The sequence below is a fragment of the Lynx rufus genome, unplaced genomic scaffold (genome assembly GCF_022079265.1).
Source record: "Lynx rufus isolate CCGP_SWC_20201006 ecotype Redwood Valley unplaced genomic scaffold, mLynRuf1.p SCAF_1, whole genome shotgun sequence".
Classification (NCBI taxonomy): domain Eukaryota; kingdom Metazoa; phylum Chordata; class Mammalia; order Carnivora; family Felidae; genus Lynx; species Lynx rufus.
In genome coordinates this window covers 173,945,390-173,969,262 of record NW_025814823.1, presented here as the reverse complement: position 1 = coordinate 173,969,262, position 23,873 = coordinate 173,945,390, and the positions used below count along the sequence as shown (strand labels likewise).

The 23,873-nt window shown below is 52.9% G+C and overlaps 1 protein-coding gene across 9 annotated transcripts; it reads right to left on the bottom strand.

The window, feature by feature from the left end:
• Positions 1-609: 609 nt before the first annotated feature.
• RNF44 (ring finger protein 44) lies at positions 610-16,590 on the bottom strand. 9 transcript variants are annotated; one of them, XM_047090801.1, is made up of 11 exons: positions 16,504-16,590; positions 6,127-6,278; positions 5,733-5,949; positions 5,143-5,310; positions 4,552-4,725; positions 4,292-4,453; positions 4,084-4,208; positions 3,681-3,768; positions 3,471-3,592; positions 3,253-3,352; positions 610-1,545 (listed from the first exon to the last, which is right to left on the bottom strand). In XM_047090801.1, exons 2-11 carry the CDS (start codon positions 6,231-6,233, stop codon positions 1,453-1,455), a joined length of 1,356 nt encoding a protein of 451 aa, XP_046946757.1. In that variant the 5' UTR covers positions 6,234-6,278; positions 16,504-16,590; the 3' UTR covers positions 610-1,452. The 9 variants fall into 9 exon arrangements, with proteins under 9 accessions (XP_046946757.1, XP_046946715.1, XP_046946739.1 ...); XM_047090759.1 differs by having other exon boundaries at positions 5,733-5,919; positions 16,504-16,585; XM_047090783.1 differs by lacking the exon at positions 16,504-16,590 and adding an exon at positions 11,538-12,132.
• Between the last annotated feature and the right edge of the window lie 7,283 nt (positions 16,591-23,873).

The following is a 23,873-nucleotide window of genomic DNA, read 5'->3' as shown; positions in this document are numbered from 1 at the left end:
AGTCCGAGTAGGGCCTGTGGGTGGGAGAGTATGTAATGCAAGCCAGGCCAATCATGCTGTTGTAGCTCCCTGAGACGGTAGCGAATGGCTCAGGGATGCACTCATAATTCAAGTTGCGTCTAATGACTCCATCCCAGAAATCCCATTAGAATTTTTTGGGGAAAATGGTTTTCCCCTGGAATTATGCTAAACTAGAAGAAATGGAGCTAGAGCTACCAAGAACTACCACACAGAAACAGCTCCTTCAAAACAAACTTGTAAAATGAGGGGAGGTCTTGGTTCCTTATACTATGCCTGAGCCCGATTCAGTCATGCTTGGGGCAGAACCTACCTCCAAAATTTAAATGACAGACCAACAAGTGCCTTAACCAGTTAGATGGAATTCTGCCACTTGTCAACAGAATCCTGCCTAATTTGAGTGTGAAGCAGATGGCCCACAATGTCATCACTAACCTGGCTTGGCAGACCTTCTTGATCAGGAGGTACCCCCAAGGTGCCACAGCACAGAACAGTCTTTTCTGCCCACCTTATCCCTATCCCCTACCCACTCTCAGACCGACATTATTACCCCCTCTTCCCACCAAAAGAACACAGGTAGCCAAAGGCAGCTTGGGCAATACTTGATATACATCATACATTTATTAGTGAATATCCCTCTGAAATCAGCAACAATATTAAAAAAAATAATGATTGCACTACTTGGTCAAGCAGAACTAGCAACTTTCATTTTAAAAAAAGTACAAATCTGTTAAAAATTTCAATCAGTATACACATATATATAATACAACATACTAGTTATGTTAAATGCTACAAACCAATGTGAATCCAATGGAATGGAAAAAACCACACATTTAAGCTTTAAGAACCATTTTTTTCTCTATATATTAGCATTTTCTCAAATACATACATGGGAAAAATGAGGTAACTGTAAAATGTGCAAGGAACAGGGCCCCCCCAATTACATATATTTTTATATATATGTATATATATATATATATGTATATATATATATATATAAAACCTTTCTAACACAGAACACAGGTGCTGGGCCCAGCCAGGGCTGGGGGATGGTGCCCACTGTCATGCCTAGGCCAGAAGTTGGTAAATAAAAGAGTAAACAATGACAAGCCCCCACCACAGGAAATCATTGGTAACATGGCATCTATAGCAAGGTCGGCAAATCACAAACATCCTAAATAATTGTTTATAAATCTTTTTTTAATGATTTTTTTTTTTTAATGTTGTGTTCCCCCCCCCATAGCTGCTCGTTGGAATCATTGCTGCAGCCGACACACAATCCGAGAGCCTGTTTCCGCCTGCCCCAGGAACCTTAAGGATTCTGAAAACCTTTTGTTGGGGTGGGAAAGGGAGGGGGGGTTTGGAGAGGGTGGTTCTCTGTGTAAAACACGTGGGGTTTGAACACTGCTATAAATATAGAAACGTCACCTGGAGTTATATACAGTAAGACTTTGGGTTCTCCACGGGGGTGGGGCCAGGCTGATGGGGCCCCATGGCAGGCTGAGGGGACGCAGGGAGCCAGGGCCGCTGCGGGGAGAACGAGGGTGGTTGGAGCATCCCTGAGGCAGCAGGCGCCAGGGGCTGCCTGCTAGGATGTGCCGGCCCCACACGCGGTTCGTTCAGGGGCAGCAACCCCAGCTAGGGGTAGGACAGGAAAGGAACGGGACCAGGGAGGGAGAAGGTGGGAGCTCAGCCAGACCCTACAGGGGGCCTCCTCCAGACCTTGGAGGGCAGGGCTCAGGCTGGGAGGGGGCCCCTGGAGGTGGGATCCACGCCCTCCCTGGTCCCTGTCCTCCTGGGACTTCCTAGGAGGAGACTAGCCCAGTCAGATGGGAGATGGGCCCTGGCTGGAGGGAGAAATGCCCTGAAAAGCGTACGGTCCCGGTAGGCTCTGGGGACGTGTGCAGTACAGTGCATGGCAGTTATCAGCTGAGCACAGACCACCCCCCAACCCCACCCGTGACCGCCAGCCGCCCAGCCCAGCCCCAGCCGCACGCATGCATGCAGACCAGGCGGCACCACCAGACCATTCCCGGCCCCCTGGGCACTTGGTCCTGGTTGGTCCCTGTATCCCCCCATTAAACCAAAAGAAAATAAATTGTTTAAAAATCCACACCCCCAAATCCTACACGCGATTTTGGGCCAAATGAATAAATAAAAACTCCTCACGTTCATGCAAAACAACAGAGAGGGGAGATTGGGCATGGGTCTGGCCCCCATCAATGCCAGGGAGGGGTGGCCATGAGGAACAAAGGAGGTCACTCTCCCCTGCATGGCCCAGGCCCCCTCAAGATACATGCCACCTCAGCTCAGAGCCTGTCTCCCACCTGCTCAGGAGGCTGGCTCTGATGCCCTCCAGCCTGGGGGTGGGGCTGGAATGTTGTGACTGGGGTGACAGTCCTTGAGGGAGCCAGACCCACCCCTCACAGCAGCCTGCGTGGGGCTGGCTGCCTGAATCTGTCTGGGGTCAAGGCAGGAGGACCCAGGCCTGGGGCGCTCAGGAAATGGCCTCATGCCACCATCTGTCCACACACCTGTCAGTACCACCAGTCAGATGGCACACCATTTCAGTGCAAGAGACCAGGCAACCCAGGATGGAGCTCCCTTTGCCCACCCTGGGGCTGAGGATCTCCCCCAGCTGCACTGGGGTGGGGGATGGACTCCTGGCTCCCAGGGCTGGCAGGTAAAGGAGACGGACTTGAGGGCAAACAGGAGGGAGACTGAGTTAGAGACACTCAGGCAGCTCCGTGGTGGGCAGACTGGCAGGCATATCGGGGCAGGAGTCTTTGGAGCTTGGCAAATGCAGGGGCTTATTGCAGGGGCTTCTCTCGGGGCTGACCCTGGCACCAGCTCTGGAGATGCAGGCGGGAATGACGGGGCAGGCCTGAGCCACTCCCTCCCCGTCCTCCCCAGGTCCCCCCAACCCGAGCTTCCAGAGCTTCGGGCAGGGTTATCCTGGGCAGCTGTGGGCCTCACTCAGCCTCCCTGGGCACCTCGGAGGCGTCGGCCCGGCAAATGGGACACGTCCGGTTGGCCTGGGGGAGCAGGCACACATCAGGCTCCACTCTTGCCTGTCCCCCACCTCAGCTGGGTCTATTCTACTTCTGGGACTTGACCCCTGAACAGAGCCTCAACTTCTGGGTGATGACAAGGATAAGGGGGGAAACCCTCCAAGGTCCACCCACCTCCCTCACCACATGAGGAATACCCAGGATCTGGCCTGGGCTGCGTTACCTTTAACCACTTATCGACACACTTGGTGTGGAACTCGTGGTTGCAGGGGAGGACTCGGAGCAGCTGCCGTGCCTCGAAGTCACTGAAGCAGACAACACATCTAGAAGGAGGGCACTGAGTGTTACTTCCACACTAACAGCAGAGGGAGGCTCACTACATAGCACAAAGTCCCCTGGAGGAAGGGGTCCCCCTGGAGGAGACAGGGGCACAGTACTCACAGTGTCTGCTCTGACTGATGGCTGTCTGGGTTAAAGCGGTACGACGGGAGCTGCTCGATGTCCGCTTTGGTGAGGCCTCGGGGCTTCGCATCTCCTAGCCGCTCTGCCAGATTCAGGAGGGCCTGGATACAGACAGGAGGGTAGGGTCATTAGTGCTCAAGGCCAGAGGTCCCCCAAGCTCCTACCTCCCAGGACAGTGCTCCACGGGACCTCATAGTTCTCCATCTCCACATCATCCACGTCGAGATCCAGGCTGATGGTGGGCCCCATTGCTGTTGGTGACATTGGCAGCATCGAGCTACGGGAGACAGGTGTGGGGGACCCAGGGTCAAGGTCAGTAGGTGTAGGGGGTGCAGAGCTGCTCCCGACTCCCTCCGTGAAACAAAGCCCAGAGCTCTGCACCATTCACACCAGGGCTCCAGTGTTTGTCCCAGGACATTATAGGAGAGCAAGGAACCCAGCTGGTGGGTGCTGAGAGTATGTGTGGTTTGGTGGGAATGCCAGATGGCTTCAGAGGTCCTGGGTACCTCCTAGGGCTATGTTTGGGTCCAACAACTGGAGGCCCCAGGAGACCAGAGCACCAGGGCTCTGGGGCAGATGTGCTGGTACTTACAGGAAGTAGGGCAGGAAGCTGGGGTAATACGGTGGCGGGGGTGGCGGTGGGGGTGGCGGGGGCAGCGGCTGTTGCAGGCGGTATCTCTGGGTGCTCAGTCTCCGAGGCATCATGTGGGAATATGGCTGTGAGAGGGGTGCCAGGTGCAGATCAGACCAGTGGGCCTGTCTCCTGATCGCCCTAGAGTCTGGGTGGGGGTGCTACTTACCACACCAAAGGACAGCTCCTGGTGCAGTGGATCATGGGGCAGGTAGTGCAGGGGCATAGATGGGGACAGGGCTGGGCCTGGGGCAGAGGTGGAGTAGGTAAAGCTCCCCAGGGGATGCTGGTCCCCCCGAAGGTCCACATCATTGTCAAGCCGCTGCAGGGGCTGGAAGAGGCAAGGGTGGGTCAGCCAGAGTCAGCAACAAGGGAAGCCCCGCCCCCCATACCATGCCCTATAGCATCAAACCCATCGCCCAGACTCACCATACGTGGATGCTGGGCCTGCAGCGATACAAACTGCCCAAGAGGTGCCATGTGGGCAGGCTGGGGGTGTGGGGCTGGCGGTGGGGGGTGCAGGATGTAGTGGTCACTGGAGATGAGGTGGGGGTAGGCCTGATAGGGCACAGGGAGCTGCTGCATGGTACACGCCTGGATCAGCTGCCAAGAGAGGGGGCGTGGGGGGTGTACTGTAGAATGTTCTTCTAGGCTCTGGGTTGGGGCTATGCTTGTGCTGAGAACCAGGAGCAATTCCATTCATTGAGAGGTCCCCAAAGAAGCCCTATAGACCATCCCATCCCTGCTAGAGGCCACTTAGGCAGGACACTACACTCTTAAGGCCCTTAGTTAACAATTCCAAACCAAAAGGCAGGTACTGGGGTGCAGGAAGGTCCCTAAACCCCAGGTGCTAACTGTACATGAGCACACACATGCTTTTCTGAACAGTGTTGGGGCCTGGAACTGGGCAGATGCTCTGATAGCCTTGATGGCTATCATAAACTTGGCTTGCTTCTACTGCTGGCCTGTGTCTGAGGCTTTCAGGTAGTAGTGGGGAAGGAGGTGAAAGCACTCACTCACCGGGGGTGGGAGGCAGCAGAGGGGGTAGTGCTGCCCGCTGAACATCACGGAGCATGCTGGGAGCTGCTGGGCACTGCAGCCAGGGATGTGTTGGCCTGTAGGCAAGGGGAAGCCTTGGGTCGTCACTGTGGTGACTGTGTAGGACAGAGGGACGGGTCCCTGGTGCACCTGTGGGTGGACAGAAAACCCAAGAACTGTAGGGAGGAAACCTGGCCATGCTGCTGCCCCTAAATGAGAAAACCCTGCTGGACCAGCTCCCTTCCCTTCTCTAGTGGGGTCCTACCTAGGTACAGACCTGGCTGTCCCCCTGCCCCAAGCCCTAAAGGGCAGAGAGAACCCTCTGGGAAACCTGGGAGGGGCTTCCAGCTCAACCACTCATCCACTGTGTAGTCCCAAAGGTGGCCCTTTCCTTCTCTGGGCCTCGATTTACCAGCCTGTAAAACAGGGCTAATAATGCCTCACTGAACATGCAATGAGTTAAGGAAAGTGCAATCAGGGCTCCACTATCTCTGGTCTTCAGACAGGTTTGCTAGAGACTGGTGGGGAGGGGCCCGCAGGGTGGGGAAACAGGTGAAGGGTGTTCTGCCTACCTGCTCGTGGAGATCAACCATGAACGGGCTCTGTTGAGAGGCTGGGTGCAGCATTCGGGGGCTCCTGCCGGCAGGAGCCGAGGCTCGGTGCTCCTCTACAGGGAGGTGTGGTCGGGACGGTGGCTGCTGGGAGGGTAAGTGCTCATCCTGGGCAGGCAGGCTGGCCAGGGGGCCCTCGCGGCTGGGGCTGCACCACAGAGAGGAGGCCCCAGTAGGACTGAGGGGAGCCACTCATTCAGAGAGCATGGAGAGAAGCCAAGGTCACTACCCACTGGGGAAGGAAGAAAGCTCAGGGCCCTATGCCCCACCCTCCCAGCCCCTATTCCCCAACCCAAGCTGACAGCCCCAGCACCAGGGGCTCTAGGCTCTGCAGGACTAGGAGGTTCCTTCCTACCTTCCCCGGAGCTGGCCCGGGGTACTGCTGGGTCCTACAGAGAATTGCCGCTGACCCACAGGGGCAGAGGGTGGCCACCTAGTCACTGCCAGAGCCCATGGTCGCATCAGGGGTGGCACAGGGGTAGAGGGGCTGGGCCAGGGCTCACAACCCTAGGAGGCAAACAGATAAACAAACTGAGGCACAAAGAAGTCCAGCCACTTGCCCCATTAGGGACTGCAGAGACAGAATCAAATCTCAGGAGTCCAATTCCAGGGGCCACAGATGCCCATCACACCCTGTGCTCCACGTGTAGTGTGTACTCTGTCTGGGTCTGGCCTTCTTGGCACTGGGGTTTAGGGATGACAGATCAGGGACAGGGAGCCCAGGCCTCAGTTTCCTGCTCTATGAAATGGGGTCAAGTTCCCATTCAGAGTTGTGGTGAGTTCAGAGGGCTAGCCAGCATGGTTCCCTCACAGTAGGGTTCCCAGGGCACCTTGTCCTGGTGTGGAGGTCTACAACTTCAATCTCCAGGAAGCTGGGGTTCCTGGGAGGGCACTCCAGCTTTCTCCCTTCTACTGGGGTGGCTCGGGGTCAATTCCAATCAGGCTTTCTCTTTCCAGTATTGCCAGGTAAGAGGTTCTGACCTGGTTCCTGCCCTCAGGGGCTCCAAATTCAAGTTAGTTTTCTATCTTTCCATAACCAGCTCCCGCAGTGTCTACCCACATGTGACTTTATTTACTCTTTAAGGAAGGCACTGTCAGCTCCATTTCAAGAAAGAGAAGACTGAGGCTCACAGAGAGGAAGAGACTTGTCCAAGTGTTCAAAGCTGGGAGGTGAGCTGGCCACAAGCCTCTCACTACACCCTGCTGCCAGCAGGGAGGGGTCCAGCCCAAGGGCTTCACAGGAGGTGATGAAGGAAGTGGCTACTGGTGGATGGGTGGGTCTGGCATACAGCAAGCCCTTGCTCCGGGGGCATAACACAGCCCTCAAGTAGAGGTGGGGCTTGCTGAGAAAAAAGGGGAACTGAGAACCTAAAGGAGGAAGTTGGGAGGGAAAGGGGTGTGGCAGGTCTCCTCTCTGGTAGGAGTTGGGGGTCCAAGTGGGATAAGCTGCAGGGCCACAATTTATTTACTCCAGACACTGGGATGAGGCTCTGGCAGAGACAATGCTGGAGCCTATCAGGCCCTGCAAAGCCGAAGGTTGCATCAAATAGGACCAGCCCTTTGCTGTTCCTGCCACAGGAAGGCCCCCTCTAGCCACCCCTTCTCCATCTGACAAAACTCCTATGCATCTCTGATACCCAGGGTTGTGGTGAGTTCTCTGATACCCAGCTTTCAGTGTTGCCTCCCTGCTGACACAGCTTGGGAGCCAGTGTACCAACACAACACCCTCAACATTTTGTTTTTTCCTGCCAACAGTGGCAAGAACACTTCCTCTGTGCTAAGCTTTACAAGCCTGGGCCCTAAATCGCAAAAAACCAGCCTGCAGAGGAAGCTCTTCACTTGCTAGGGCAGCGCCTGGCCAAGGCCACAGCCAGGAAGTGTTAAGAGCTGTAATTCACACTTCTCCCATCTAACTTGAGTTCTGGCACTTGGCAGAAAGGCAGGCAGGGCCCAGTGACCAGCTTGTGTTCAGCACTGATCTGGGAAATGTACACTAGAAAGCCAATCACACAGGTCCAAGGCCACAGTCTACCAACAATGAAGTTGGTGCCCATGATTAAAAACTGGGAGATTACAGGGGTGCCTGGGTGGCTCAGTCGGTTAAGTGTCCAACTTTGGCTGAAGTCCTGATCTCACAGTTAGTGAGTTCGAGCCCCATGTTGGGCTTTGTGCTGACAGATCAGAGCCTGGAGCCTGCTTTGGATTCTGTGTCTCCCTCTTTCTCTGCCCCTCCCCACCCCTCAAAAATAAACATTAAAAATTTTTTTTCAATTGGGAGATTATATAAAAATCTGGCCTTCCCTGAAAGGAAAAAAAAAAAAAAAAAAGGAGACAATCTGGTTCCATTAGGCCCTCATTTCTGCTTGGTGCCCTCACTCAGAGCATGCATGAGCTTTCCCCCCAGGCCACCCCAGGCCCATTCCCTACCTGCCCACCATAGGTAACTAGGTTTGTAACCCCTGGTGTGGGCCAAGGGCACATCCTTACACACACAGCCTTCCTGATTCTTGCTGACAATCCAGCCTAGCAAACAAAGGCCAAGAGAGACTCAGAGTAAACCCCCCAAATATCTGAAACAATAAACTCCTAGGCTACTCCAGACCTTCTGGACCAGAATCTTTGGAGGCTGGGGAACAAGGACACCTAGATTTTCTATCAAATTCACAAGCAGTTTCTACAACACAGCCAGGTTTGGGAACCTGTGCTCTAATGGACCTCAGAGATCCTGGGAGCCCACAGTCCTATTGATGAGGAATATTAACAATAATAACTATGACACCTCGCATGTGTCATCTTGAGTCCTCATAGCAACCCTCATAAGGACACTGAGGCTCAGAGAGGTGAGGTCCAAGGCCTGTCAGCCAGAGTTGTGAGTGCACTGGGACATGATCCAGGCCGTGGCTTCAATGGTTCCTCTTGTGCCAGGCTGCCCTGCTGAGCTCTGGGGGGGTGGGGGGGGGTGGATGCCACAGAGGCCCAGGTACATGGGAATCTTCTCTGTGGCCAGCCCCTTCAAAAACACCCATTCCTCAGAAAAGGTAAGTGGCAAGGAGCTGAGAAACCAGATCAGCAGACAGAAGGACCTCCAGCTGTAGATGATGGTGCTAAAGGTGAAAGCATCAACCCTTGCATTCTTACACATGATACCCCAACTTCTGGCCAGAGTCTTGGACACATCGCTTCCCCTCTCTGAGCCTCAGCTCCTTCGCCTATAAAATAGGAACAGCCCAATAACCACTTCCCAATGGACTGGCAAGGACTGCTCAAGGGCAGAGGTGATTTGCAAAGCTCAGGTGTGAATGATCACTATCAGAAATTAAGATAGGCTGACCTCCTAGATGACTCTGGCTCACAAGCAAAAATGAGATGCCACTTCAAGCGCTCTAAGTGCTAGCTGGGAAATGTGCCTCCCTAGGGGAAAACTCCAGCTGGCAAGTGAGGGGCACCTGGTTCTTGGAAGTCCTACCAAGAACACAAGTTGTACAGAGGGGACACACCCACTTCACAGTTGAGGAAACTGAGACATGGAGAAAGGAAGTAACTTACTCTAGCTCACAAAGCCAGAGAAACAGAACTAGTCTTGCCTGGCTAGCCCTCTAGGCCCCCAACTCCTGACTCTCTCATTAGCATCAGTATCCCCAATAACCACCTTATCCCAAGTCTCTTTTTCCAGTCCCTAAAGGGGATCTCAAGAGTTTTCTGTTTCAGGCACCCATGACTAACACTATTGTGGTGACGCAAGTGAGGCCCAGAGATGGAGCTATCAACTTGCTCAAGGTCAAACAGCAAGGGTGGCCAGGTAACCACCCTCATCAATTCCTCTGCCTTTCCATAGTCCTGTGCTGTGCTCTCTTAAGGTCTGGGCAAATGGGTCTTGAGGGTCCCATCCCTAAATCCAATCTGGCCTGGAAACAGGAACCACACTTTGCATCCACCCCTCTCCCCCAGGAGGTAGCCAAATCCCTACTTCCAGGGCCCCAAACAGCCATCCCAATCCTAGTCTAGGGAGCCCCAGCCAAGTCATTTGCCCCTGGGTGATGTTTGCAGGAACAAGGGCTGTTTTGCTGTTAAGCAAAGCCAGCCTCTGAGAGCATGAGTAGACTCAGGCAGGATGAGAAGCCGCCTCCACCCCAAGGGGCAGGCTAGGCCACCACTGCCTGGTGGGCAAGCAGAGCTCCCCAACATGTGCTGCCTGGAGGTAGCTGAGGGCAGGACCATCAGGCTCCTGGCTAGGAGTCCTTGGCCAGCCCAGGTTCCCTAGATGACCTTGATCAAGGAAATCTCTCTGCTTCCATGAGCCTCAGTTGTCACAGCTGTGAAATGGGGGTGGAAATCTCCCCTTCTTAGAATGCCCAAATAAAGCCAGAAGAAACAAGACGCAAGAAACCAGGTGGTCACATTAACGGGCAGGGGAAATCAGTGTTCTGAGGGGCCGGCCCCTCCTCAACGCGAACTCGATGCGGGTTGCGGGGCTCTGGGGAGCTTACTCAGCCTCCCTTACCCGGGGATAGTGGGGCCCGAGATGTAGACACCCGCCCGAAGAGGGGTCTCCCACGTCCTCCTCTCACTCCTTTGTGCCGTGCTCGGAAGGGCATGGGGGGGCGGGAGGCCAGACTGCGGCGTTGGGGCCAGCGCGCTGTGACTTTAAGAGCCGAGGATCCCGGACCATGTGCTCGGCGTGAGACAAAAGCAACAACAAAGGAAGTGGCGGTGGCAGGGGGAGGGGGCGGCTCCTTCCTCTCCAACCGCAACACTCAGTCTCCGGAGAAGGGAGACTCGACCTGGCCTTGGGAGGTTGCGGGAGGGGGAGGTGGTGGTGGTAATCCTCCTTGATTCTAGAGGTCTCGCCGTCCCCCTCCGGACCGCCCGTGATTAACCCCTGCAGAGCCAGCTACACCACAGCCCCCAGCCCCAGGGGAGAGAGGAAGGAGTTCCAGGGATGCGGAAATAGGGAGTTGGGGCTCTGGCCCCTACTCACCTTCGGCCGCCAGGCCACACGTTGGCTCCTTTGTTCCCGATCTAGGACGGCCAAGCTGGGCAGGGGGGAGGGGGGGCTGCCTGGACCCTTTAAGAGCCCCCGCCCTGCGGAACAATGTGCTCCCCTCCCCACCCCCCGGTCCGGGGGCAGTACAGCTCCTTCCGGGGCCCTTTCTTTGTTGTCGGTCCGCCGGCGTCTGCCTCGCGAGGCCCACGCGCGGTCTGCCTCCCTCAGCCCAGGCCCTCCGGGAGCGGGAGGCGGCGCAGGACGCAGCCGGGTTTGCGCAGCTGCGGGCCGCTGGCCCTTTAAGAACTGTCCGCGGCGGCAGCGGAATGTAACAAACCCCACATTTGATTCACAACATTCGAAGCGGCGGGGTCGCGCGCCGGGCGGGAGGGGGGCTCGCGGGGGCGCGCCGTGAGGTTCCGGCAAACAGTAGCCGGCTGCTGCCCGCGGCAGCCCCGCCAAGAGCTCCGCCCCGCAGGTGCCATGAGAGCCAATCACTTGCGGCGACTCGGCACGTGATTAATAGGACGCCATCTTGAGGGCAGATTTTCTTTAAAACCTCCTTCTTGCCCCCACCTTCGCACTTAAAGTGACCGCAGTCACCACAGGCAAGGGGCGGGGCCACATGGCCTGAGCTAAAGATGGGAGACCCCGGGTTGGGCAAGGCCAACCGGCTGCAACTCGAACTTGATATGCAAACTCGCGAACCATTCGCGCCTCTGAGGCTCAGTTTCCCTGCCGGAGAAAGGAGTCCCGCTAGGAGAGCCGCAGCCCGGACTTACTGTGTCATGGTCTTCTCTTCCGGGACAGGGCGCCGCCTGAGACACTGAAGTGCAATGGGACTGACCTTCGACGGGGCAGGAGCGGCCTCTTAAGCCAGCCCGAGTAGGTTAGGAAGGCTCTAACAGCCTTGGGTCGGCAACCTCCCCGGAGATGACGTCAGCCCCAAGAGCTACCGCGCCGCGATGACATCATGGCCTGGCCGCCCTACATCTCCTTGTTTATACTACGCGGCAGCTTTAAAAAGCTGGGAGGGCCTGGATTGCCCAATGGACCAATAGCGGGCAACCCAGGCAAACGAACTAACGCCTGTGAGGCAGGGCGATTGGTCCTGCTTGCGCTGACGTCACAGAGACATTTAACCGCCCCACCCCCAGCGTGGCCCGGGAAAGGGGCGGGGAACAGTTTGAAGCTTGAGCCGCAGTTGTCGGGAGCTCTGGGTGCTTTCAGCGCGTGGCTATGAGAGCTTAGTCTCCCCAGCGGAGGGCTTTAACGGTATTGGGGAACTAAGCCCAGTGGAGTCTTCAGTTTTCCACTGTACTTCTCCCAGCAGCGATGAGACGGAGGAATGACTACGACATTTTACAGATGGGTAAAGAGAATCAAGGGGGGGGGCGCGTCACTCACCCCAGGTCACACAGCTAGGAAGTGTGGCTGAACAGATATTTTATTTTTTTTTTTTTTAAATTTTTTTTTTTTTCAACGTTTATTTATTTTTGGGACAGAGAGAGACAGAGCATGAACGGGGGAGGGGCAGAGAGAGAGGGAGACACAGAATCGGAAACAGGCTCCAGGCTCCGAGCCATCAGCCCAGAGCCTGACGCGGGGCTCGAACTCACGGACCGCGAGATCGTGACCTGGCTGAAGTCGGACGCTTAACCGACTGCGCCACCCAGGCGCCCCTGAACAGATATTTTAATTAAAACCAAAACCGAGCTTCGTTCTCCTTTGCCTAATAATACTGGGGCAGACATTATACAAAGTAGGGTATTGCCTCCACATCGATTATTTAAGAATAAAAATCAGTAATACTCTATCCCAGAGCTGGGCACAGGCCGAAAAGAATGATGTGTGCAATAAACAATAACTGGACTCTTCTGCATGGGGCTGCACTGACATAGGGCCACCTGCAAGACAGCCCTAAACAAGATGCCAGTGCAAAACGTTAATATTTGTTAAACCTTTGTGTTGGCCTACTGGAGGTGTGGTGGTGTCATTTTCTATGCTTCTTTGGTGTACTTCATAATCCCAAATTTAAAAATAAAAATTGAAAGCAATTTCCTGAACAGAATGTAACAGTATGTATCAATTTTTCTGAAATTGGATATACATGATATCTCCATAGAATATTTTTGGAAGGATATATAGGAACTAACAACTGTCCTCAGGGAAAACTGGAAGAGAGTATGGGGTCAGGAGGACAGACTTTTTATTGTATATGCTTGTGTACATTTGCTCTTTTTAAAAAACTCTGTACAATTTGGGGAGGAGGATGGGTGAAATAGGGTATGGGGGTTAAAGAGTACACTCTTCATGATGAAAAAATAACAATAAAGAAAGAGAAAAAAACATGTACAGTATAGCCTATAGAAAATCGTTAAGAAAATTACCGTAAAGGTATGTTTTAAATCTTGTAAAGCATTAAAACAGGGGCGCCTGGGTGGCTCAGTTGGTTAAGCGTCTGACTTCAGCTCAGGTCACGATCTCACAGTCCGAGTTCGAGCCCCACGTCAGGCTCTGTGCTGACAGCTCAGAGCCTGGAACCTGCTTCAAATTCTGTCTTCCTCTCTGTCTGCCCCTCCCCTGCTCACATTCTCTCTCTCTCTCTGTACTCTCTCTCAAAAATAAACATTAACAACTTAAAAAACATACTTTAAAAAAAGGCATTAAAACATCAGTTCCCTTAAAGTCAGAAAATCTCCCTTCAGGAAAGGTATCCAATGGAAACAATCCAGAAGGAGGTTTGGGGAACAGAGATGCTTATCCAAGTGTTGTTTAGACCAGCAACAATCTGTTACAGCACTGTGGATGTGCAGCCAGCAACGCAAGGAAGATGGTACCCAGGGGTGGTTTGCAGATGTCTAAGCACAGGAGATCAAGTTCGTGATGCAGTACTATAGATGTTACCTGCCAAACTCTATCCATCAGTTAAAACTAGGCGTGCTTGAGAATGAATGGGAAAGTACACAGTGATACCTTTCTCTAACCCACTTCCTTATCATCAACTCTCCCTTCTCCTATATCCCTCCCAACCTTCTATTTTTCCCACTATGTAAAAGCAACTAGAAAATCTTTCCCTCATTGGAAGATGCTACATTGTTAAAACCACCCTCCTGCTTGCCTCTGTAGGGACAGAACCTGCAATGGCTCCCTGCTGCCTGCCTTTTGGGCTATAATTAACAAACTTCCCCCACCCTTTCAGGCTCACCTCTCCCCAGTCCTTCTCCCACAACCATGATGGTGCACCCGCTGACCTTCCCTGCCTGAGATACCCTCCCTCTTCCTTTCTATCAGTCTATTCTTCTTCTCTGTCCTCGGGGCTCTGTTCTCATCTCACCTCTTACAGGAAGCTCTGGGGTCTCCATTTTGTACTGAACTCCCTCATCTCTGAACTCAGGCCTAGACCTACCCTAACCTTCACTTCATACCATTTAATTCGCACACAGCCCTGTCAGTCATTTTGCTGCATGTCTCCATAATCCCCTCTGGTCTAAGGGGATCCAGAATTTTTAAATGCACTATCATCCAGTCTTCATTGGAAGGCCTTATTTTATGGGTGAGGATCCGAGGCCTAAGGAGTGAAATGATTTGCCCAAGGCCACACTGAGAACAGTGAGGCCACTCCACCCTGAGAAAGCATTCACCCACAATCAAGTCATGTACTTTAAAGCTACTAAACCTCTGACTATACAATTCTACTTAAAACATCATCATCCTTACCTCTGGCAAAATCCTGCTCAACCTTTGAAGTTCAGCTCAAAGACTGCCTCCTCGGAACCCCCCTGACATGTCTTCCGGCAGTCAGCTGCTTTGGCTTCCTTATTACACAGCAAGACTGCTACCACATTGCATCATGACAGCATTAGCTATCTCCATGGGGCTGCTCCCCCACCCCAGCAGGGGCTGGCTCACACTGGGTGGTGGATGCCCAAGGAAGGGGCTCTGGGCTTGACTCTTACTTCTGATGCTACAGGGCCAGGAAAACCCTGCCCTGTCTTCTCTCATGATGACCCTCTTACTCCCCTGAGAGGCCCTCAGCAAATCCTCACAGCCCCTCAGGGATCCTCCACGGCCAGAGGCCAGTAACACATCTCCTCCTGATCTGAAATACCTTCCCGGGCACATGCAGAATCACTCTGGAGGAAGTGGGAAGGAGGCTCAATTTTACCAGATTTTCCAGAGAAGCCACGAGTCTGTTTTCCCGTGAAATCTCCCCTCAGGTTAACCCCCAGGTCCCCTGCTCTGGAATCCCAATGTAGTGATGTGGCCTGCACACCTGTGTGCCTCATTCTCATCACTCCACCCAACTCCACCCCTGCCCGCTTGAAGACAGGTTGTGTTTTCATCTCACAGCTGAGGAAAGTGGCTCAGGAAGTGCCTCTCCTTGCCTCAGATCTGGGGAAGTGTGGCCCAGTGGGCTCCAGAAGCCACAGGTGGGAGCGGCTCACTCTTGACCCAAGCATCTGCAGTGAGGTTCTGTGGAGAAATTAGAGTTCTAGGGTCTCCTGCACAGTCTAAGCAAGTCCCATCCTAGTCATCTTTTCACTGGTCCTCCCAATGACCTAAGAGCTAGGTGCCAGCGTTTTGCAGATGAGGAAATGGGTGAGGGGATATGCCTCAGCCATCAAGGGGCAAACCTGCGATCACATTCTAATCTCACACCAGAACCAATACAAATGCCAAAGCAGAGTCCGGAAAGGTTGCTCAACAGTCAAAAGCACAGATGTCCAAAGGCAAGAGTAGACCATGGAGGCTCAAAGGTGGATGAGCAGCAGAGGGTTCAAATCCTAGTGCCTCCTAGTGCCTAGTGTAACACTGGACGTTACTTTCCAGCTTCCACCCCCAAGCCTCCTCTTGAGATGCGAGGGATTCCACTTTGGCAGGAAGAAGTGGGGAGGGGACCCCCTCCCCCCGCCAGCCAAGAGCTTGGACAGCTGGCTGCTTCCATTCCTCCCTCAGGGTCAGAAAGCACCCCACTCCTTTCTTCTAGGACCCCTCAAATCCTCCTCCAGACACAGGGCCCAATAGCCTTCCCAGGTGGAGTTTGCAGAACACAGAGATTGAGGGATCACCCAGGGACACACAGCACAGCCTGGTAGAGCCAGCTCAGGATGCAGACCTCCTAGCTACCACAGAGCATCAGAGATCTGAGCCCAGAGCCTCACAACCCAGGGTGGGGATTGATGGGCTCCCTGCCAAGTCCTCTCTGCTCAGGTCATGCCCGAACACATCGCCCTCGCATCTGAGCTCCAAGCTTTGGCTCCCCTAAAAAGAAGTGTTTGTGGACATGGGGGGAGGATGGGGTGTCTGTAAAGGTATTCCTGGATCTGGGGCTCTGGCTTTGACTCGGATCAGTTATTTGGCTTCTCTCCACCTCAGTCTTACCTGTAAAATCAGAACAATGACCCTAGTGACAGATGACATTTACTGAGCACTTAGTGTGCACCACTGTTATTCATCTACTATAGGCTACTGAGGAGGACAGGCATACACTGATGGTTAAATACCTGTGAAGCCAGCCTCTCTGGGCTTGGAACATGGCTCTGCCTCTTATTAGGTCCTCGGGCTTGAGGAAGTCACCACCTCTTTGAGGCTCCGTTTGGCCAGGTGTAAAACGGAGGTGAGAGCACCTCCGTGAATCAATAGTGGCTCTATGTGTGCATCTTCGCGGTACCCGCCCAACTTTCTGAGTCTGAGTCTGCACTTGAATGTGTGAGCTTTGTGGGTATGGTGTTGGAAAGGGCTCACCTTTCTGACTCCTTTCCCTCTGCACTTCTGGTCACTGTGACTTCCAGGGTCTGCAGAGGTGGGAGCAGGTAGTATCACATCGTCCAGAGGTGAACACCGGAGGCTGCAGGAGTACGGGCGCCTGGCAAACCCAGGGAGAGGAGTCCAACCGAATTCCCCATTTTCCCTCCATCTTATATTTCTCCCCTACTGAGAGGGCCAGCTTCCTACCCCCATCCTGCCCACACTGCCGCCCCGAAGCCCCCACCCCACCAGCTCGATTCGAGCTTAGTGATCCTCAGGCAGCGGAAGCTGTGTGACCCTGGGCAAGACACAGACCCTCTCTGGACCCCTCGGCGTTCTGACATCCTGAAAGCTGTAACAACGGCGCTGGGTTTGCAGTGGTCGGTTCCCCGGACACGCAGCCGCTCTAGGGCTGGGCTAGGGAAGCTCTGGCTCCCCAGCGGCTGGCCCAAGGAGCGCTGGTAAAATGTTTGGGACCGACGTTACAAAACCAAAGGACTGCTGCACCTCCTCAGCTCTCGTCCCCTACTGCCAGTGCCCCTGCTGAAGCCGGAACCCGCCGGTGACTGTGGTGGGATGGGTCGAGCGGCGATCGGGTCACGTGCGGGGCGCAGGGCACGCTGGGACTTGTAGTTCCCAGGGGGGTCCCCAAACTAGGACACTTGGACCTAGCGGGCGGACTGATGAGCGGAGCAGCTCTGGCTCCGGGTCCCGGGGTAGCGAGCTCCGGCCCTGCAGGTGCAGGCAGAGGCCACGCTGGAAGTCCCTGCGCTACTCTGTCAGCCCGCGGCCGCCCCCTATCACTCCGTCCTCGCTGGCCTCGCGCCTGAGGCGCTTGGCGCAGGGTCCGGGCCAGGCGTTACCTGGGCCGCGGCTGGGCTCCACCCCAACCCGGCGGCCGGCGAGTCGCTCCCCGTTGCAGCCCGGGGTCCCGGTCCCGCGGCGGCCCGAGAGCCGCCTGCCGCGCCCCCTCCCCCCCTCTGGCCCCGCGCAGTGGAACCGTCTGCGGATCTCACCCCCAGGGCGCGCGCGCGCGCGCGCGGGGCCTACGGCAGCTCCGCAGCTTCACCCCCGCTCCCGCGCGTGTATGAAACTACCTGGACTGCACCAAGCGCACGGGAGCGGAGGGGGGAGGGGGCGGGGCGTCTCTAGGCCCCGCTCCTCGGCGTCCGGCGGCAAAGGGCGTGCAAGGGCGAAGCGCCCAAGGCTTGGCATCCCAGCCTCCCCCTTGCTGCCCGAGTGACCTTGGATGAGTGACAGACTCTGTCTCCTCGTCTGTGAAATGGGGAAGATAACACGACAACGTGGCCGTTCAAAGAACCTTCGCTTCCGCCTCGGATTGAGGGGGGCAGGGTCGGTATACGAAGAGTAAAGACTGGGGTCAGCAGATCTTGGTTTCCCGCTTTGGGCCATTCTCTGAGCCCATTTTCTCGTCTTCGAACTGGGAGCGTTGATACCTCTTTTGGGACGTTAGAAGACTCCACTGACCACAGGATGCATATGCCCATCTCTGCAGCCAGCCTGGTGCAGAGCGTGGCCGCTACCTGCTCAGGCCCAGCATTCCCCGGTCCCAGGAGCCGATCCTTGTCGCCCCGCATCACATCCGTGGCTGTTTCAGACTGGCGAGAACTACAACTCTCAGCTTGCCCCTCCCCACGCTGGGTCGTGCCTGTGGTTGTAGTCCCTGCAGACCTCAGAGGCTGCCCCACGGGGGCCCTCTTATCTCGGCCCAGGTCTCGGCTCCTCTGCCTGCTGCCTGGAGGCCTACCTAATTTTTTAAGCTTCCACTTGTTACCATGTGCGAAGCAGCATTCTAAGTGCTTAACGTGAATTAACTTGGTTATTCCTTAAAGTCTAACAACTCAGTGAGGGGAAAATATTATCCCTTTTTTTTTCAATTATCCATTTTTTATAGATTTGGAAACAGAGGCATTAGTGAGGGGAAGAGATTTTGCTAGGCGGTCCAAGATCTCTACTAAGCCCTGACACCTAGAGCCTGCTTTCTGCCTTACTCTGGTTCATCCTTCAACAAACATGTTTCTCCCTTCTCCTTGCCCTTGCCTTCTTCAGAACTGCATCTAAATTAAGGCCTAATTTAGAGTATATTTTACAGATGTACAGTAAAATGCACAAATCTTATGTGTATAGCTTACAATAATTGAATTTTTCTTAAATATATACCTCTGTATAACTAAAACCCTGATCAAGATCTAGAACGTTTTCATCACTCCGGAAAGTTCCCTCTTGCCCCCTCCACATCATTTCCCTCCGTACATAACTATTCATCTGTCACTATAGATTAGTTATGTGTATTTAGAACTTTAGGCTAGTGGAATGACTGGCTCTGTAAATGCCGCCCCCTTTTAGAGGTTAAAGTATTTTTGAGGTCCTATGTATTAGTAGTCTGATCCTTCCCCACCCGCCAGCTTTATTGAAATATATGTGACATTGTGTAAGTTCAAGGTGTACAATATGATGATTTGATACATGTATAAATTGCAAAATGTTACCATAGTAACCTTAGTCGACACATCCTTCACCTCACGTAATTACCGTTTTGTTGTTGTTAGGATGAGAACTTCAAAGCTCTACTCTCATAGCAGCTTTCAAGGATAAGATACAGTATTGTCAACTGTAGTCACCATGCTATACATTAGATCCCAGAACTTATCTTTTAAAAAAATTTTTTAATGTTTACTTATTTAAAAAAATTTTTTTTTAAATATATTTATTTATTTTTGAGAGACAGAGTGAGACAAAGTGAGAGTGGGGGAGGGGCAGAGAGAGAGGGAGACACAGGATTGGAAACAGGCTCCAGGCTCTGAGCTGTCGGCACAGAGCCCGATGCGGGGCTTGAACCCATAGACCGTGAGATCATGACCTGAGCCAAAGTCGGACGCCCAACCGACTGAGCCACCCAGGCGCCCCAATGTTTATTTATTTTTAAGAGAGAGAGATAGCATGAGGTGGGGGGAGGGCAGAGAGGGGACGGAGGATGTGAGGCGAGCTCTGTGTTGACAGCAGAGACCCCGAGGTGGGGCTTCAACTCAGAACTGTGAGATCATGACCAGAGCTGAAGTTGGTCCCTCAACCGACTGAGCCACCCAGGTGCCCCTCCTTTTTTTTTTTTTTTTTTTTAATGGCTGAATGATATTTTACTGTGGATATACCACATCTTCTTTATCCATTCATCCGTTGATGGACACTTAGGTTGTTTCCACGTCTCAGCTACTGTGAACAATACGGCCATGAACATGGAGCTGCCTTTAAACCACTGAATAGTATTCCGCTGTATTAATGTACAAACATTTTTGAAACCCAGTCTTCTGAACAAATGGCCTCTGAGTTGTAGCCTTGTTCTTGCAGTTTCCCCAAGGGCCGGGCTCTTTCTGGAGTGGGGTTTTGTATACACTATTCCCTCTGCCTGGGCTTTCCTTCCTTCCTCTTAGCCTGGCCTACTCTGCTGTCATACAGATTATCCCTCTGTGGGGCAGGAGTGCCCAGATCCCCTCCAACTCTGCTGGTGCCCAGAACCAAGGACAGTGCCTGGCATAAAGGGAATGTTCAACCCTATCTGTTGAATGAACACTGAAGTGGCAGGGGGCCCAGGAGGGCCATGTGGCATCGAGTCACGTTCCTAGAGGGCCCAGAGACATTACGTTCCTTCTCGGAGCTCCACTAACTTGACTGAAAGGAAACAGCCACCCTCATGTGGAAGCTGAGGCTCAGAGAGGGAGAGTGGCTTCCCTTAGGTCACACAGCCAGGAAAGGGAGAGCTGAAATGTGAACCCAGGTTGGCCTGGCGGCTATACCTATGTGTGGTGGTAGTGGGGCATGGTTGGAGGAGCCTGAGGGAAAGCTCTGGAGGAGCCGTCTTACAGTGGAGACAGGAAGCAGGATCTGGTGCTCTCAGAAGGTAGACCCGGTGGAAGTGGTCAGGGAAACTCTCAACTCAATGAAACATATACAACTAGGCTCATGGAGTGGAGGCCATGTAAGAAGGTGAGCTTCCTATTACTGGAGGTTTACAAGCCACGGCAGAACAGCCACTAGGAAAGGGTGCTTTAGAGCAAATGTGTGCCCTGGAAAGGGGCCCAGGTGTCTGGGTTGGGGAGGAGTTAGTTTCTTCTGTCCCAAATTCTTTCTAGCATTGGAGGCTAGGAGTCTCGGACACCAAGGGGTTGTTCTTGGGCTGGCCCCTCTACTGTAGAACAGAACAATGAAGGAATTTTGTACTCTGCAAAGCCATGTGTGGCATGAAGGGAAGACTAGGAAGTTGAGGAGGGATTGAACACATTCACAGCAAAGAGCCTCTCTTGGCTCAGGCTCTCCGGGTCAACCTGTGAGGCTGCACAGTGGAGTGGAGGGGTAGGTGAGGGTACATGGTGTCTCTGTGTTGCAGATGAAGAAGGGTCCGCTCAGAGAGGAGTGACTTGCCCAGTGTCACCCAGTTAGAGGCAAGTGAGGACTTGATTTCAACTTGGTCAATTTCTAGCACATAGTGGGTGCACACAGTAGGTTGCCAGCAAAGACAGGCAACGAGAAGTTTTTCTGAACAAAATATTTAAAAAGCACACACTTAGGGGCGCCTGGGTGGCTCAGTCGGTTGAGCCTCCGACTTCAGCTCGGGTCATGATCTCATGGCTAATGAGTTCGAGCCCCGCATCAGGTTCTGTGCTGACAGCTCAGAGCCTGGAGCCTGCTTCAGTTTCTGTGTATCCCTCTCTCTCTCTCTCTCTGCCCCTCCCCTGCTCATGCTCTGTCTCTCTCTGTCTCTCAAAAAATAAATAAATGTTAAAAAAAATTGTTTAAAAAAAACACACACACACTTAGAACAGTGGCTGGGAAGGAACCCTGATGTGTATCTGAATTGCTATCTCATGTGCACATTTCTCTATCACTTGTTCTTGTGCTAAGTGCTTTACTGTATCACATGATTAATCTTTTTTTTTTTTAATGGGAATGAGTAACACGAGTGGGAAAGTTTATTAAAGCAAAAAGTACACTCTCCAGATAGGAGAGAGGGTGAGAGACAGGGAGAGAGAGCGAGAGAGAGCGAGCTGCACCTCCCTGATTAATCTTTATAATAAACCTTTGAGTTGAGTTCTGCTGTTACACGCATTTTGAGGCTCAGGGAGATGCCCGAGACGCATTTTACAGATGAGGACATTGAGGCTCAGGGAGATGCCCGAGACCCCCAGCTGGTAAGCAGTGGGCAGGTGATTAGGACCCAAGTCATCTGAATCCACATCCTGGCCTCTTAGCTCCACTTTCTGACTGGCTGCCTGCCTTTCCCTGAAGCTGAGCCTGTGCCTAGGGCTATTACTTGGATCAGCATTTTCACAGCGCGGGCTCAGTGAACTTCTGAGGCTGCATTGTGGCAGGCACACAGGTGCCACTTGAGAAGGGCAGGGCACCATTTGGCCACACCTGGATCATGCAGATGCTGTCCAAAGGTCTGGCAGGTTAGCACATGCCCTCATGGGACCATAGCAGTGACTCAGAGCTGTTGGCCCCAGGTGTCAGAGCAGGGACGGGGAGCAGGGACCTGGGTCTGGGGTCTGCCCTACCTGGAGCTGGAGCTGGCCAGGGAGACCAGGCTGACTCCCTCGGTCTGGGGCAGGCCCAGAGCCCAGAGTGCTGGGGGGAGCAGCCTGCCTGTCTTCTTAGTAGTTAGGTCAGCAGCGATCCCACCACACTATAACAAACACTAGCATTCATTGGGACTTTACTCTGTGTTGGACACTGTGCTCGGGACTTTAAATGCATGACTCCATTTCATCCCCACCACCACCTTCTGAGAGAGGCTTCATACATTGTCCGTGATTCACAGACAAGGTTGCTGGGACTTAGAGACATGGTATCATTTGCCCTATCACAACTGAACCCAGATGTCCGGCCCCTGAGCCCCATCTCTTAACAACTACCTTATAATAGTCATTTCAGGTGCTGTTCACCTCCTGCAGCATCCGCTCCTTGGAGACAGACAAGAGTTCTCAGGTATCAGATCTCACATCACCATGGTTCCCAGATGCTGACCATTGCATGCTCTCTCTCTAGCCCCCGACATACTCACCCAAGGGGTGTGTGTGTGTGTGTGTGTGTGTGTGTGTGTTTAGTGGTTGGATGCTGGACTTAATGGATCCTGTTTCCCTTTTTGCTTTGCCTGCGGAGAAGCTCAGAAGCCAATTCATGACCCACCTCTGGCAAGTAACCAGAACTGCAAGGCAAATATTTACATATTCTATGGATTCGATTCAGGCCTATATTCTCCTTGTTTTTCCTATACCTTTTCCCGTCATCCTGGTTTCTTCACCTTTTTAAGCTTGTTGCAGCATATATTTTCCTTCCTTCCTTTTTTTTTTTTTTTTTTTTTTTTTTTTAAATTGTGCTGAAATACACCTAACGTAAAATTCACTATCCGGGCGCCTTGGTGGCTCACTTAAGTGTCTGACTCTTGATCTCAGCTCAGGTCTTGATCTCGGAGTCGTGAGTTCAAGCCCAGTGTTGGGCTCCATGCTGGGTGGGAAGCTTACTTAAAAAAAAAAATTCGGGGCGCCTGAGTGGCTCAGTCGGTTGAGTGTCCGACTTCAGCTCAGGTCACGATCTTGCAGTTTGTGAGTTCGAGCCCCGTGTGCTCTGTGCTGATGGCTCAGAGCCTGGAGCCTGCTTTGGATTCTGTGTCTCCCTGTCTCTCTGCCCCTCCCACGCTCATTCTCTGTATCTCTCCGTCTCTCAACAATAAACATTAAAAAAAATTTTTTTTAAATACAATAAAATAAAAATTCACTATCTTAACAATTTTAAGTGTACAGTTCAGAAGTATTAAGTACATTTATAAAGCTGTGCACCCATCACAACCATCTATCTCCAGAACTCATTTAATATTTTTTTAATTATTTTTTTTGAGAGAGAGAGAGAGAGAGAGAGAGCACAAGCAGGGGAGGGGCAGAGAAAGAGAGAGAGAGAATCCCAAGCATGCTCCCCACTGTCAGTATGGAGCCCAAATCGGGGCTCGAACTCACTAACTGTGAGATCATGACCTGAGCCGAAATCAAGAGTCACACACTTAACTGACTGAGCCACCCAGGTGCCCCCAGAACTCATTTAACCTTGCAAAAACTGCAGCTCTGTACTCACTAAACAACTTCTCATTCCTCTTCCGCCAGCCCCTAGTGACCACCATTCTACTTTTTTTTCCTATGAATTGGACTACTTTAGATACCTCATGTAAATGGAATCGTATGGTACTTGTCCTTCTGTGACTGGCTTATTTCCCTCAGCACAACGTTCTCAAGGTTCATCCATGTTGTAGCATGTATAATAATTTCCTTCCTTTTGTTTATCCATTCATCTGTCGATGGACA

Coding starts and splice junctions, on each gene's coding strand:
- RNF44 (XM_047090801.1), bottom strand. CDS start 6,233: ATGCGACCATGGGCTCTGGCAGTGACTAGGTGGCCACCCTCTGCCCCT. Junction 3,593..3,680: donor TGGAGATGGAGAACTATGAG/GTCCCGTGGAGC, acceptor GTCTGTATCCAG/GCCCTCCTGAATCTGGCAGA. Junction 1,546..3,252: donor GTGTCGATAAGTGGTTAAAG/GTAACGCAGCCC, acceptor TTCTCCCCGCAG/CGGCCCTGGCTCCCTGCGTC.